At 36.3% G+C, this 12,401-nt stretch overlaps 1 protein-coding gene across 1 annotated transcript in view; it reads left to right on the top strand.

Moving 5' to 3' along the window:
• Positions 1-12,401, top strand: part of Pde11a (phosphodiesterase 11A) — a 209,385-nt gene that overhangs the window by 39,399 nt on the left and 157,585 nt on the right. The window contains exon 4 of the mRNA XM_013028053.1: positions 6,989-7,121. Coding sequence (XP_012883507.1) covers positions 6,989-7,121 — 133 coding nt within the window. The remainder of the gene's footprint in view (positions 1-6,988; positions 7,122-12,401) is intronic.

Below are 12,401 nucleotides of genomic sequence, written 5' to 3'. Positions count from 1 at the left end.
TGAACATTTCTTCATGTGTCCATTGGCCATCCTTCTTTCCTCTTCAGAGAAGGTTCTCTGTAAGTCTTTAGCCCACTTACTTATTGGGCAGTTGTTTCTTTGAGGATTTGTTGTTGGGGGATTTAATTTTTTGAGTTCCAGGTATATTTTAGATATGAGACCCCTGTCCATTGTATGGCTAGTGAAGTTCTTCTCCCAATCCGTGGGCTTTCTAATGATCTTGCTAGCTACATCCTTTGCCAGGCAGAAGCTCTGCAATTTCATGCAATCCCATTTGTCCAACCTTTCTTTGATATTATGTTTCTGGGTCACTAGGAAGAAAATTTCAGCCTGTGCCAAGGAGACCTAGGTTTTCTCCTATTCCATCCTGTATCTTTTCAGAGTGTCTGCTTTGGTGTGTGGGGGGGGGTTGGGTCAGTGATGGGTGCTCAACTCTGGGCCTAAGCACTATTCCTCAGCTCTTTAGCTCAATGCTACCTCCCTACCACTTGAACCACAACGCCACTTCTGGCTTATGTGGTGCTGAGGAATTGAACCCAGGTCCTTATGCATGTGAGGCAAGCACTCTACCACTGAGCCACCTTCCCAGCCCATAGGAGGCATGATTCTTACACTTTCATTTTATTTTTATACAGTTCAGATAGTTTCCATTAATATTTTGATAATATAATTTCTCATTTGTATTCTTTTTTTTCATTTGTATTCTTTTTCCTAATAATTCTAACTGTCCTCCCAAGAGGGAATTTTTCTATCAACAACTTCTTTTTCTATGTCTAAATCACACTTTATTTGTATATTGAAGAGATTTTCTTGTTGAAAAATAAACTATTCAATAATGATGTCTAGAATATTTGGAAAATAAGGTCTCTTCACCTCTGACTTCTAAAGTTTATTATCATTTCTATTTGTTGTCATTATTGCTTGTTACCTAGTGACTTTTTAAAACTGATTCTATAAAGTTTGTATTCTTTGTTGAATATGGAAACTAGAATTTCTTCTGTTATCTAAATTATTAACTAATGATTGGCCAGATGTTGCCCTAAAAGCTTTGAATCATAAGTCCTCAGGCTTTCAGGGAGGAGCTCTGTGCGCATTGCAAGAGGCCTACAATTCTCTCATAGCAAGTTTGTTTAGCTTTCACTTTCTTTTAGCACAAAACTTTAAGGTCAACCAGAAGTGAGAGATTATAGTATCTATAGAGCTAAACATTATTTAGCTCTACATACATGTGTATGAGTGTGTGTATGTGTCCCTCTAGATTTCCATGAAAATATTTGAAATTTTCAAAGCACTTGAGAGCATCTCATTTTCAAGCCTATCTTTGTAAACTTTTTGATCAACTTCCTGTTAGTCATAACTGCTATCACTGCCTAAGGCAGTTTTGATGTTAAATAACCACTTTTTCCCCCTGTATACACAATTATCTCTAGCATTAAAGGCCTACAGTTATCTCTAGGGGTAAAGGTTATTACTGAATGAACTCTAAGTATAGTCAATTAAGGATAAGCTCTGTGAGTACAAATTTATGTGGATTTTTCCAATTAAATCAAATGATGACCATTCTTTGGGAGCAGAGGTTTTGGGAGCTCCTAACCCATTATTTCCTTGCTGTGGCTGGTAGGCTGCTGGTTTTCAAAGAAGCCCATGTCTGGGGAGAAGGAAATGGAAATAAGGTGAATCAAAATGTCCCTAAAGTTATCATCCTTACTGAGGTTCAACTGCTTATTCTGAGCAAAGGTTCTCTGGATTGTTGCAAGAATTAGTTTATTTCCAGAGTTTGGAAACTTTTGAGTTTGGATCAGTTTTTGCTATTTTTTATTACAGCTTTTATGGAAAAATAAATTATAAATGATCTTTACTCAGGTTGGAAGTTCGCTCCACTCTTCTTTGAACTTCTGTTATTTAGGGTAATAGAGAATGTTAAAATAAGATTGCATTTCCACATATACTTTTTCCTTCATAGACATTTTTCTTGTACTGTGTCACTCTTCTAGGTAGCATTATAGGGGAAAGAAATAAAGAAAACATTGAAAATTGTCATTGAAAATTAAATTATGTTGATACATAATTTCCTGTAAGAGCTTTGGACATTCTTTTTGACTATCTATTGTCTAGGACTTCGGAGCTACTAAACTTTATTACGCCAATATTTAATTTTGTTCATTGAAGGGCAGAGATCCAAATGGCCCAAATCTGATGTTGCCTTTTAATTGCTGAACAAGATGGTGGCCCTGTAAGTCTGAGTTATCCCCACTGGAAGCTGAGACTGGTACCAGAGGTTGATCTCTGATATTCCTTTGTTACCAAGGATGCTACCTTCAGTAGAAATCCCGATTCTTAGTCACCTAGATATCTCTGCTTTCTTTTACTAACAGAATTCAGATTGTTGAGATTGAGATCCATCACTGAGATACTTTTACTGGCCCTAACAAAGCACAACTGTTAGGGAAACATCATTTGGATACTTCTATGTTTGCATGTTTTCTTCCTAAATAACTCATTTTTCTCATCTATGATATTAATTATAAGAAACATGAAAATGAAGAAATATTTGTAAAGAAGTTGTATATCTTCCAAATTAATCTTTTTTTATTGACAGTCAGGGCCTGACCACTGCCCCTGAGCTTATTTTGCTCAAGGCTAGCACTCTATCATTTGAGCCACAGTGCTACTTCTGGCTTTTTCTGTCTATTTGAACCAAGGGCTTCATGCATGCTAGGCAAGCACTCTACTACTAAGCCATATTCCCAGCACTTTAAATTAATCTTGAGAGATTCAATCAAACATATTTTAAGTATCTTATTTTCACCTCTTAAACAAAATTAAAATATGTAATTTTTGTTTATATTTTCGTATCTTTGGACATGAAAAGTGAAGTAAAAACCAATCTTGTTATTACCTTTATTTTAGCCTAGAGACCTTGTCATTCTAGTAAGACTGTCACAGAGAAGAAAAAGAAAAGCTATAAGGATTTTCCATGAACAAAACACATGGAAAAAAATACTGAACTTGAACATAAGAAAATGGCTTATGTAGGTTAACTATTCTTGGATTAATTATAAGTAGTAAACAGAATTATGACTACTCAGAAGTCTTAATGGTTGGTTTTGATATTTAACTTATTTTTGTAGGTTTTTCTTTAGTAGGCTTTGGCTATCAGTTTAACAAACAAGTCTACTTCTCCTGTCTTGCTGTCTGTATGGGTACCCAAGCTTTGTTGTGAGGTGTGCCCTCAATCTAGAGGAGATCTATGGTGATGGCCACAGGATATAATTTTAACAGGGCACTATTATCTGCAGTTGTGCCAACTAGCACACTTTCTCTTCAGTTCCTTTCCAAATCTGACAGCGCGACCATAGTCAAAACCAGAAACCCCTCTCCTGCCCTAGGAGCTAAGCAGTTAAATTAAGCAAGTTTCATCTAGGCGGTTTTAATAAAAGGAAATCTTTGTGATATAAGAACTAATATTTGTCAAGAGCCGTCTTTGTGCACACAGTCTTTAACAGTATGATATCAAACCCTCAAAAAAGGTCCTGTAAAATAGGTTTTATTTCTCCTGTTTTCCATTCATATATTTGCCTGTAGTCTCACGGCTGCCAAGTAATGACCAAGATTAGAATAGCAACCCAAATCAAAACAGATTCCTTTTGCTGTGAAACTAAGAACTTTACTCTAAATGAAAGACATCAACCACTCAATGAAATGCCATTTGACACCCATCTGAGAGTCCTAAGACCCTTTCCCAAAGTAATGCCAATTCCAAGGGCAGTCCAGGGAGAACCTCATCATTTTAATTTGATAACTTAAAGTAATGAAGTATAGAAAATGTGTTCTTTGGTTTCCATGTCCTGATTTGTGATAACACAGCATGCTAAAATTAGAGAAATCAAGTATGTGTAATAAAACGTCCTCAGGCAATACCTCAAATGCAAGTTCATTAACAGGTCACAATAAACTTCCAGAACTCTTGCAATTTATAGCATCTTTCCTACTGCAGTATACGAACTGACTGGCTGGTTCTAATTGCACACTCTCTCATTTCCTTTTATGGCTAAAAGAGTAGTTTGATAACCTTCAAAGATATATTGAAGCTCATAGGAGATTATTAATGCCTTAGTCCTGTTTCTTTAAGATTCTCCTGCTGGGGTTCCAGCTTTGAGTCCTACAAGTATTGATTTATTTCCTTAATCTCCCAATTAAAAGATAACTTCAAATATGTTGCACAGCTGGAGGCTTAAGAAAGGGCTCCAGGAGTTGACTTTTCTTGATAAGAGAAAGTAAGGTATGGAGTTTCTTTTTGTGAACCAAAGTTCCGATTGAAATCTAGTCAATGAAACAAAATATCAAATACTACCATGTTTAACCTGTACATCAAGAATCAAGTTTTGTTTGCAAAGCATAGAAAGAGAAGCATCTTTCTCAAATAGTTCCTGACTCTTGATCTCTCATATTCTTACCTTCATTGGATAATACTCAAACTGACAAGAGGGCGATTGACCATTTTAAAAATCTTTATTGAAAAGTTGATGAGCAGTTACATATGTAGGTAATGAGTACATTTGTTTTTAAACAGTTACCCTATCCAAAGTTTTCTCCTGTTTTCCCCTCCAAGATGTAAAGATGTAAAGATAATTTCCAACATAGTATCAAATGAATATTACTGTCACAGTGGCTCATCCTTTGTCCTGCTGTTTCTGTGATTCCCTTTCCTTTCCACAGATCAAATAAACTTATATATGAGACAAAGGGTACAGAAAACTAAGATAGAAAAAAAAGAAAAAAGAAAGGAAGGACCACATACAGGGCATAATAATAACCTTTTCTTGAAGAATGAGGTTGGAATATTGATAGGTATCGCATTGAATTTGTAGATAGCCTTGGGAAGTATTACCATTTTCACGATGTTGATCCTTCCAATCCAGGAGCATGGGAGGTTTTTCCACTCATGCTGTAGTTTTGTCTAAATTGTTTTTTTTAATCATTCAATCATCCTTCTAATGAACACTTATTTTCCCTTATCTTTCAAAGACTAACTTAGACCATCTTCTTTTGTAGTTATCTAAATACCATTCCCAACACAAACAGAACTGAATCTTTCCACCATTCCTTTAATATCTTGAACATCCCTCCATTATGTGCATTCCCATTGTCCATCATCATTGTCTGTAAACTTCCTGAACGTATGGCTCTCTTCTCTGTCCTTACCCTCTCTGTAAGTATGGAGGGAGAGGCAGAACTAGGCAGACATTTCATGTACAGATGGGTTTCCATGGATCAACTCCTTTCAGCAAAAACAAAAAAATCTTCATTCTCCCCATACAAGATTCATTCTTAAAAGAGTAAAGTCTTAAGAGTTCCTAGTGATGATATTGAAGTGAACTCTAATGTTAAGAACAAAAACATCAACACAAACACAGTCTGATGATTAACCTTATGTTTTTCAAATAGTTTCACCTTCTCATTTAGAGACTCTGAGAAGCAATTCTGCAGATAGGGGGAAGTTTATTTTCTTGCAGTTTTCTATGTGGTGTTTTAGATAACTGAAGATATTGAAGTCACTTGTCCTGATGTGTTTTATTTTGTCTTGTTTTGTCTTGCTGATATTGATTTCTCTCTTAAGCTACTTTGGACTTGGCATTCCTGAGGTTTATGTTTACCTCACTGGCCCTTACTTCAGGGACAGCCATATTTCAGGAGTGTGTATTTTCTATAACAGGGCAATTCTCTTTTATTCTTAGACTCCGCAGTCAATGTATTTGTGTTCATGAAGATTTCTTGGAAGACAGTTTGAGTCTTCCATTTGGCATGATATTATTAAGGAAGGAGCAACTGAAATGGAGTCCTTTACATGGAACTCACTTCTATACCTACCTCTATACCCTGACCTTTATAAAATAATAAACTAAAAGAGTTCTCTACAGTTAGCTTGTTAGTTAAAAATTAATCCTGAGCTTAGAGAGATGTATTTTCTAGAGTTAAAGAAAGTGAATAGTTAATTTTAACCTTGTAATGATATTTCAGTGAAATTTAGGTGTTGATTATATTGATTTAACTTTTTTTAGACTCTTAAGGAACTTTTTCTTTCTACATTATTCAAGGACATTAGAATGCATTCAGTGCAGCATGTGGCCTAAACTAAAAGTTATTTGAAGGCATTTTAGATTTAGTCTGAGTCTTTCGGAAGCCCTTACCCAGTGTTTTTGTTTTAATGTCTCCTCTGGGAATTCTGTTTAAGTAAGGACCTATGATATTTACTCATCAAATTCAGTATCTTTTCTTCCCCTTACCTTGGACTGAAGGGTAGACTAAAATGATTACTACCTTCAGCATCTGCCTGAAACTCTCTCTGACTGCACCGACCTTTAATTTTTAAGGTACTATCACATGATTCCTGTTCTTCTCCTACCTATTCATTCCTGAAACACATCGGAAAAATTATACAATAATCTAGGGCCTAGGATTCAAGTTTAAGTAAAAAGTATACATCATCCTTGAAAGTTACTAAAACTTCTGAGCCTCAATATTCTGATCTGTCAAATATGGGGAATCATATGAAGACAATGAATTGGGCAAACACATCTAGACTATTCTTGTCCCACAGTGAGAGCTGATAAACATCCAGTCTGTATAATTAAGGGGGACAGGATGGAGGGCTTAGTAATTTATTAAATGTTGGTGGTCTATGACCAGTTTTGGTTATCTAGTTAACTGCTTTTATACCTGCTTCCTTTGAAACCTAAATATAACCTAGAGTTGGGTTTAGGTCATAGAGAATCTGTGGTTTCTATCCATGGACTTGATTATTTTATATTCTAGCAGGTAAGTCATTTGAAAGTAGCTACTAATTATTACTTCACTGTTGTTCTATGACTAAGATTACTTATCTGTTTTTAATGAGGATAAATAATTCTATTCGGGTAATTGGATAGAGTTTATGTCAAACTTATGCTTCTCTCTTTTCTTGCTGCCTGCCTTGATGCTCTGACAGCTTCAAGGAAAGCATGGAGAAATCATCATACTCTGACTGGCTGATAAATAACAGCATCGCTGAGCTGGTTGCTTCCACAGGCCTCCCAGTGAACATAAGTGATGCCTACCAGGACCCACGCTTTGATGCGGAGGTAAGAGGGAATCTAAGGTTTCATTGTCACAATGCCAATGATTTGCTGGTTGAAGAAAAATGGACAGAATGTGAACCAACAGCAATCCCTGAGTTTACTGGGGTAAAAATCTCCAATCTGGTTTTAGCAAAAAGTGAGCATCCTTACTCAAATGCTCTTTTATAATTGAGTTGCCATATAGTAAACTATGAAATGTTTAATAATAAAAATGTGTATATAACATTTGTTTCTCAACAGCTGCTCTAAAACACTACCATATTTTAAAAATTGCTGCCAATAAACAGTAAATTGGTTGGTTTTATTGCTTGATGTTAATTATGTAGGCTGATTATGCTGATAAGCAGAATATGTCAAAACAACTTTGAAGTTTATAAGGTACTACAGAGGATTATAGATAAATTCAGTGAGTTTATTTTCATGTATATAGATAGATATGTAGACACATATCGCTAGATAAATATTCACCATGTATATATGTACAAATACACATATTTATGTATAACACAAAGTGTTCCATTGTAGACTGTCAGGTTGACCTCTTTTTTTTTTTCTTTTTTGTGCCAGTCCTAGGGCTTGACCTCAAGGCCTGCTATCCTCAAGCTTTGTGTTTTGCTCAAGGCTAGAGCTCAAGGTTATTGGAGCCATAGCTCAAAATCTGGATTTTTGCTTTTGGGTGGTTAATTGGAGATAAGAGACTCACAAGCTTTCCTACCCTGGCTGTCTCTGAAGCATGATCCACAGGTCTCAGGCTCCTGAGTAGCAGAATTACAGTCATGAATCACTGACACCAGTCAGGCTCACTCTGAGCTGTTAAGAGTAGTTTTTCTTTTCTTTGTTCTTATGCCATGGCACCCAAACACCCACCTCGGGGTCTTGGCACTAGCTTCCCTCAGATGAAACTATATTTTAATAACTGTACAGCTCATACATAATATATAATTATTTTATTTTTTTGTGGATACTAGGATTTGAATTCAGGGCATCATACTCATTTGGCTGGCACTCTACCACTTCAGACATGCCTCTAGTTCAGGTTTTGCTGGTTATTTTGGAGATGGAATCTCATGGACTTTTTTCCCAGACTGGATTTTGAGCCATGCTCTTCCAGTTCTTAGCCTTCCAAGTAGCTAGGATTACAGGTGTAAGCCACAGGTGTGGGTCTGTTTATCTGTCTTGTCTTTATTGCTATATATTTTTGAATATATTAGATATTGGTAATTAACACATTATATATTTGTAGAAGGTGAGGAGGATCTCACCTTTTGATTCTATTATTACTTTAATTTTTCACATTTATAATATTTTTGTTATCAGTTGAAATTATAAAGATTTTTTAAATTTTAGATTCTCTATGTCTTATGTGAAAATATATATTTTATGAAACTATTGTTAACCATCTGGAAAATTATTTTAAAAAACATTCAAATCACAGTAAATATAATATGAGATCAAAGTAAGTCGACGTGCTTCACTGTATCTTTAGAATATTCAGACAAAATATTTTCTTTTCCTTTGCCAGTGTAGAGTACTTTTCTGGGTTTATTCTAACCATGAGCTTTGTCTGAGGCTGAATGGACATAATCTACCTTTCAGCTGATCTACCGTTATTATCACCTGACTTCTTGGAGCCCCATATGCTATTTACAAATACCTTCATCACAAAACTATTATTCTGGCCTTCTTGTTGGTTGGCATTGTGCTTTTGAGTTCAACTCCCTATAGTTACACTGAAAATAGTGCATTAAAATAAGCACACGAATACAAAACAAGCCATTATTGATCCAATGCATTATATTTCATTGCTTAATTTAATACTTCCTTCCAATTGTATAGTTATGGGGAAATGTTTAGTGCTATATCAAATATGGGATTTGTTTTCTGCCCACAAAAGGAATGAACCATTGAACCTGATGTATAAATAAGAAAGATTCTTTCAGCAAGGGGAATGGCAGAAAATTACTAGAAAATAGGGCACGTCTTTTGCATGGAGGGATTTGGGGATCCATGTGTTGGTTACAAATTCAGAAGTGGTAAGAACCTCAGCATGACCCAGATCCCCTCTGCCGTAATGGCCATACTTAGAATTACACAGTTAACAGTAAGGTACCATGACCCTAATCTGACCCTAAATCTTTGTACCATGGAGTTCTTCCATGAGAAATTCTGATTTTTTAAAAGCCTGTCATTGAGACTCCATAATACTTGCCCCTGTTATGTAGCACTTAAGGATAATGGGGCCCCAGGCACTGAGACAGATGCTTGACTTACAGCATTAGAGCCATTTCAACTGTCAAATCTTCACAATGGAGCACTACTGCAATCACGATGCCAAGTGCAAACCTGGCAGGACAATTCAGTCCCTATTCTCTTGAACACCTTATGTTCTAGTAGGTATACTCTGTTACAAAGAAAAATGTGCAAAACTGAACCCATTGTGAAATGAAGATCTGTGAATCTGCTGAAACGCATCTACCATTGGAACTCTTCTATCATTGATCCTTACTTTAAGCCAGTTTGCTTTCTCAAGTGAGGGTCTTTGTCTCATTATTTCAGGAAACAATATGTGACTCTATTTTCTTGCAATGATGGTGACTGAACCCAGAACTATATGCACAGGGCCAAGTGCTCTACTATTGAGCTATATGCCCAACCCAAAGGACTCTGAACATTGGTTCCCTCATCTTGTCTTAGGACTAGTGCTAGAACAAGTATTTTTCACCAGCAGATTAACCTTCAGGGTTTATTTGTTGTTAAAGTTATGCTTATCTTTCTTGAGAAAGAAAACACGTGGCATATTAATAGAATTATCTTACATTATCACCAATTCATTTTACATTTCTTTTGTCTGCCTTTGAGAGGCTAGACTGTAAGACAGGTTTGTTGTACTGGTTTCCTGAGCTGATCTATCAACCATCTTTAATTAGACCCATTAACTAGAAAGGTCCTATGAGCACAGAAACTAGGCAAAAAAATTTAAGTAGATGCATTTTTAATTGGAAAAACTAGGCATTCTCAGATAACATGTTTATTTGAACTACAGCTTCCTAGAAAGGCTTCTTCATCCCACGTAGTCTAATTTGGGAGATTCTCATGGTGGAAAGTTTAGATTAAATAATCCTGAAGGGAGGCTATAAAACAACGAAGCAGATATGTTTTGATAGGTATGACTTTGTAAGTATTTACATTAGAAAGTTTAAAACCCTTTTATCTTCCCAAAGAAACTTATTAAACATGAAAAAGTGCAAAGAAGAAAAGATGAGAATGAACTATAGTGTCCAAATTTGCAGATAACCAGCACTGCTATTTTGATGTGCAGAAGATAAATGTAGATGATAAAATCGAGGCAGTAAGAGTTGAGTGATTTGGCTAGGGTTATACAGCCAATGCATACTGTAAGTTACATTAAACGTTATGATCAAGTAAGATGAGATTGTCTAATAAGAAAAATAAATTTTAAATGCCTGTAGGCAAGCAATACAAAAAGAACTTTTTGTGGTTATAATTTTCCTAAGATCTTTTGATGCATGCGATAAGATTTTACATACCCGCAGATACCACATTACCGTCACTTAACATAAATCTTTTCTGTGTCAGGAATCAGTCCTCTTTACTATGATTTTAATTATATGCATATTTTATTCTGTAGATCATTATAATTTATTTACCCAACTCCTGATGAAATATGCAAATGTTTTAAAAAATATCCCTGTGATAAGTAATACTAGGGCTCATACCTCCATTTGTAAGTTTTGGCGCACAGTTTTGACAGTTACTATAAGATAAATTCCTATATGTGAAATTAGTAAGCCAAAAGTTTTATATACTTCTTATACTTTGGATACACATTGATATAGAAATCTCCAGAAAGTCTTTAGCAATCTGTTCACACTTTGAATTTCAGCAAAACCTTGAGTGAGGCTAAGATCATGAGCTTCGATGGCCTTTTCTCTCCCCATCACCAGTATCAGGATGTCCTCCAAGCTCTGACCCTTTGTCCTTTTGTTGGGCAAATTCTACCTTGATGATTTTATCCAGGAAAATCCTGTTGTCATTTCAGCTGTAATGTATGTCAACTTGAACTGAATATTATTCCCTGCAAATGTATACAAGAAACTCTAGCATCCTTACTCATACCAAATGCTTCAATGCTATCTCCCTTAGGGATGGAATAGCATATACACCAAGAGTAAAAATTCTTTAGTGGAACTCTAAGGCTTTAAAAATGATGGATAAGGGGCTGGGAAAGTGACTCAGTGGTAGAGTGCTTGCCTTGCTTGCATGAGGTCCTGGGTTTGATTTCTTAGCACCACATATGCAGAAAAAGTGGGAAGTGGTGCTGTAGCTCAAATGGTAGAGCACTAGCTTTGAGCTGAAGAGCTGAGGGACAGTGCCCAGGCCCAGAGTTCAGGCCTCACGACCGACAAAAAAAAAGACAGATAAGCAAACTACCTTTACAATAGCGAACAGCCTAAATAGTTGGTTCTCACCACTGGGCTCTGGTGATGTCTTTCCTACCAAATATTCCCTTCCTTCTTCTTCACTATGACTGCTTCCCTCGGCTGCCCCAGATTTGTAGGAGAGGTTAGCAAGGGCTGCAGTTATGCCAGAGTTGGCAAAGACAAGTGTGGCTATTGCTCGGTGCTGGCTCAGACCTCCGATGTCGAAGTAGTGTGTCCCTTCCTCTATGAAGCCAAACAGGCCCAGCCAATCCAGTCTACTGAGACGAGTCCCCAGGTGCCAATCTTATTTTTGAAGCCTCTAAAATTGGCTGACTCCTGCTTACTGGCGTTCCCTTAATTCTGATGTTATCCTTAGCCAGAGGAAGGAAACCACTCTGTTTTTTGAAGATAACTTTGATAGATGTGTTTGTTACTGTCAGCCTGCTTTGAACCAGGCTCTCCCATTCCAGGCAGTCAGTCTGTAACTTTTACCTGATAAGGAAGGAAAATAACTGTACCTACCTCAGTGAGCCATTTGAAACCATATAGAAAATAACACATGTGAAAATACTGAACAGAGGTCCTGATACACAGTGAACATCCAATAAATGTCAGTTCAGCAGCAGCAGCATTGGCTTTGAGGACTTATTTTAAGGGGTCGAAAACTACTTACTCTTGCTTTCTCTAAAGGGAGTTGATGTGGAGATTTATTTAAAGTCGTGTTTTGTAAATTCTCTACTTGAATACTTGTCTTTATTTCTATTTATATTATACTGTGAACTTCAGGGATAATGACTGAATTCATTTTTATATCCCTCATACTCTACAGTGCACCTAAGAG

This window comes from Dipodomys ordii, unplaced genomic scaffold (genome assembly GCF_000151885.1).
Source record: "Dipodomys ordii isolate 6190 unplaced genomic scaffold, Dord_2.0 Scaffold5, whole genome shotgun sequence".
In the NCBI taxonomy this organism is placed as follows: Eukaryota; Metazoa; Chordata; class Mammalia; order Rodentia; family Heteromyidae; genus Dipodomys; species Dipodomys ordii.
Note: the sequence above shows the minus strand (reverse complement) of the source record. Positions and strands in the feature narration are given on the sequence as shown.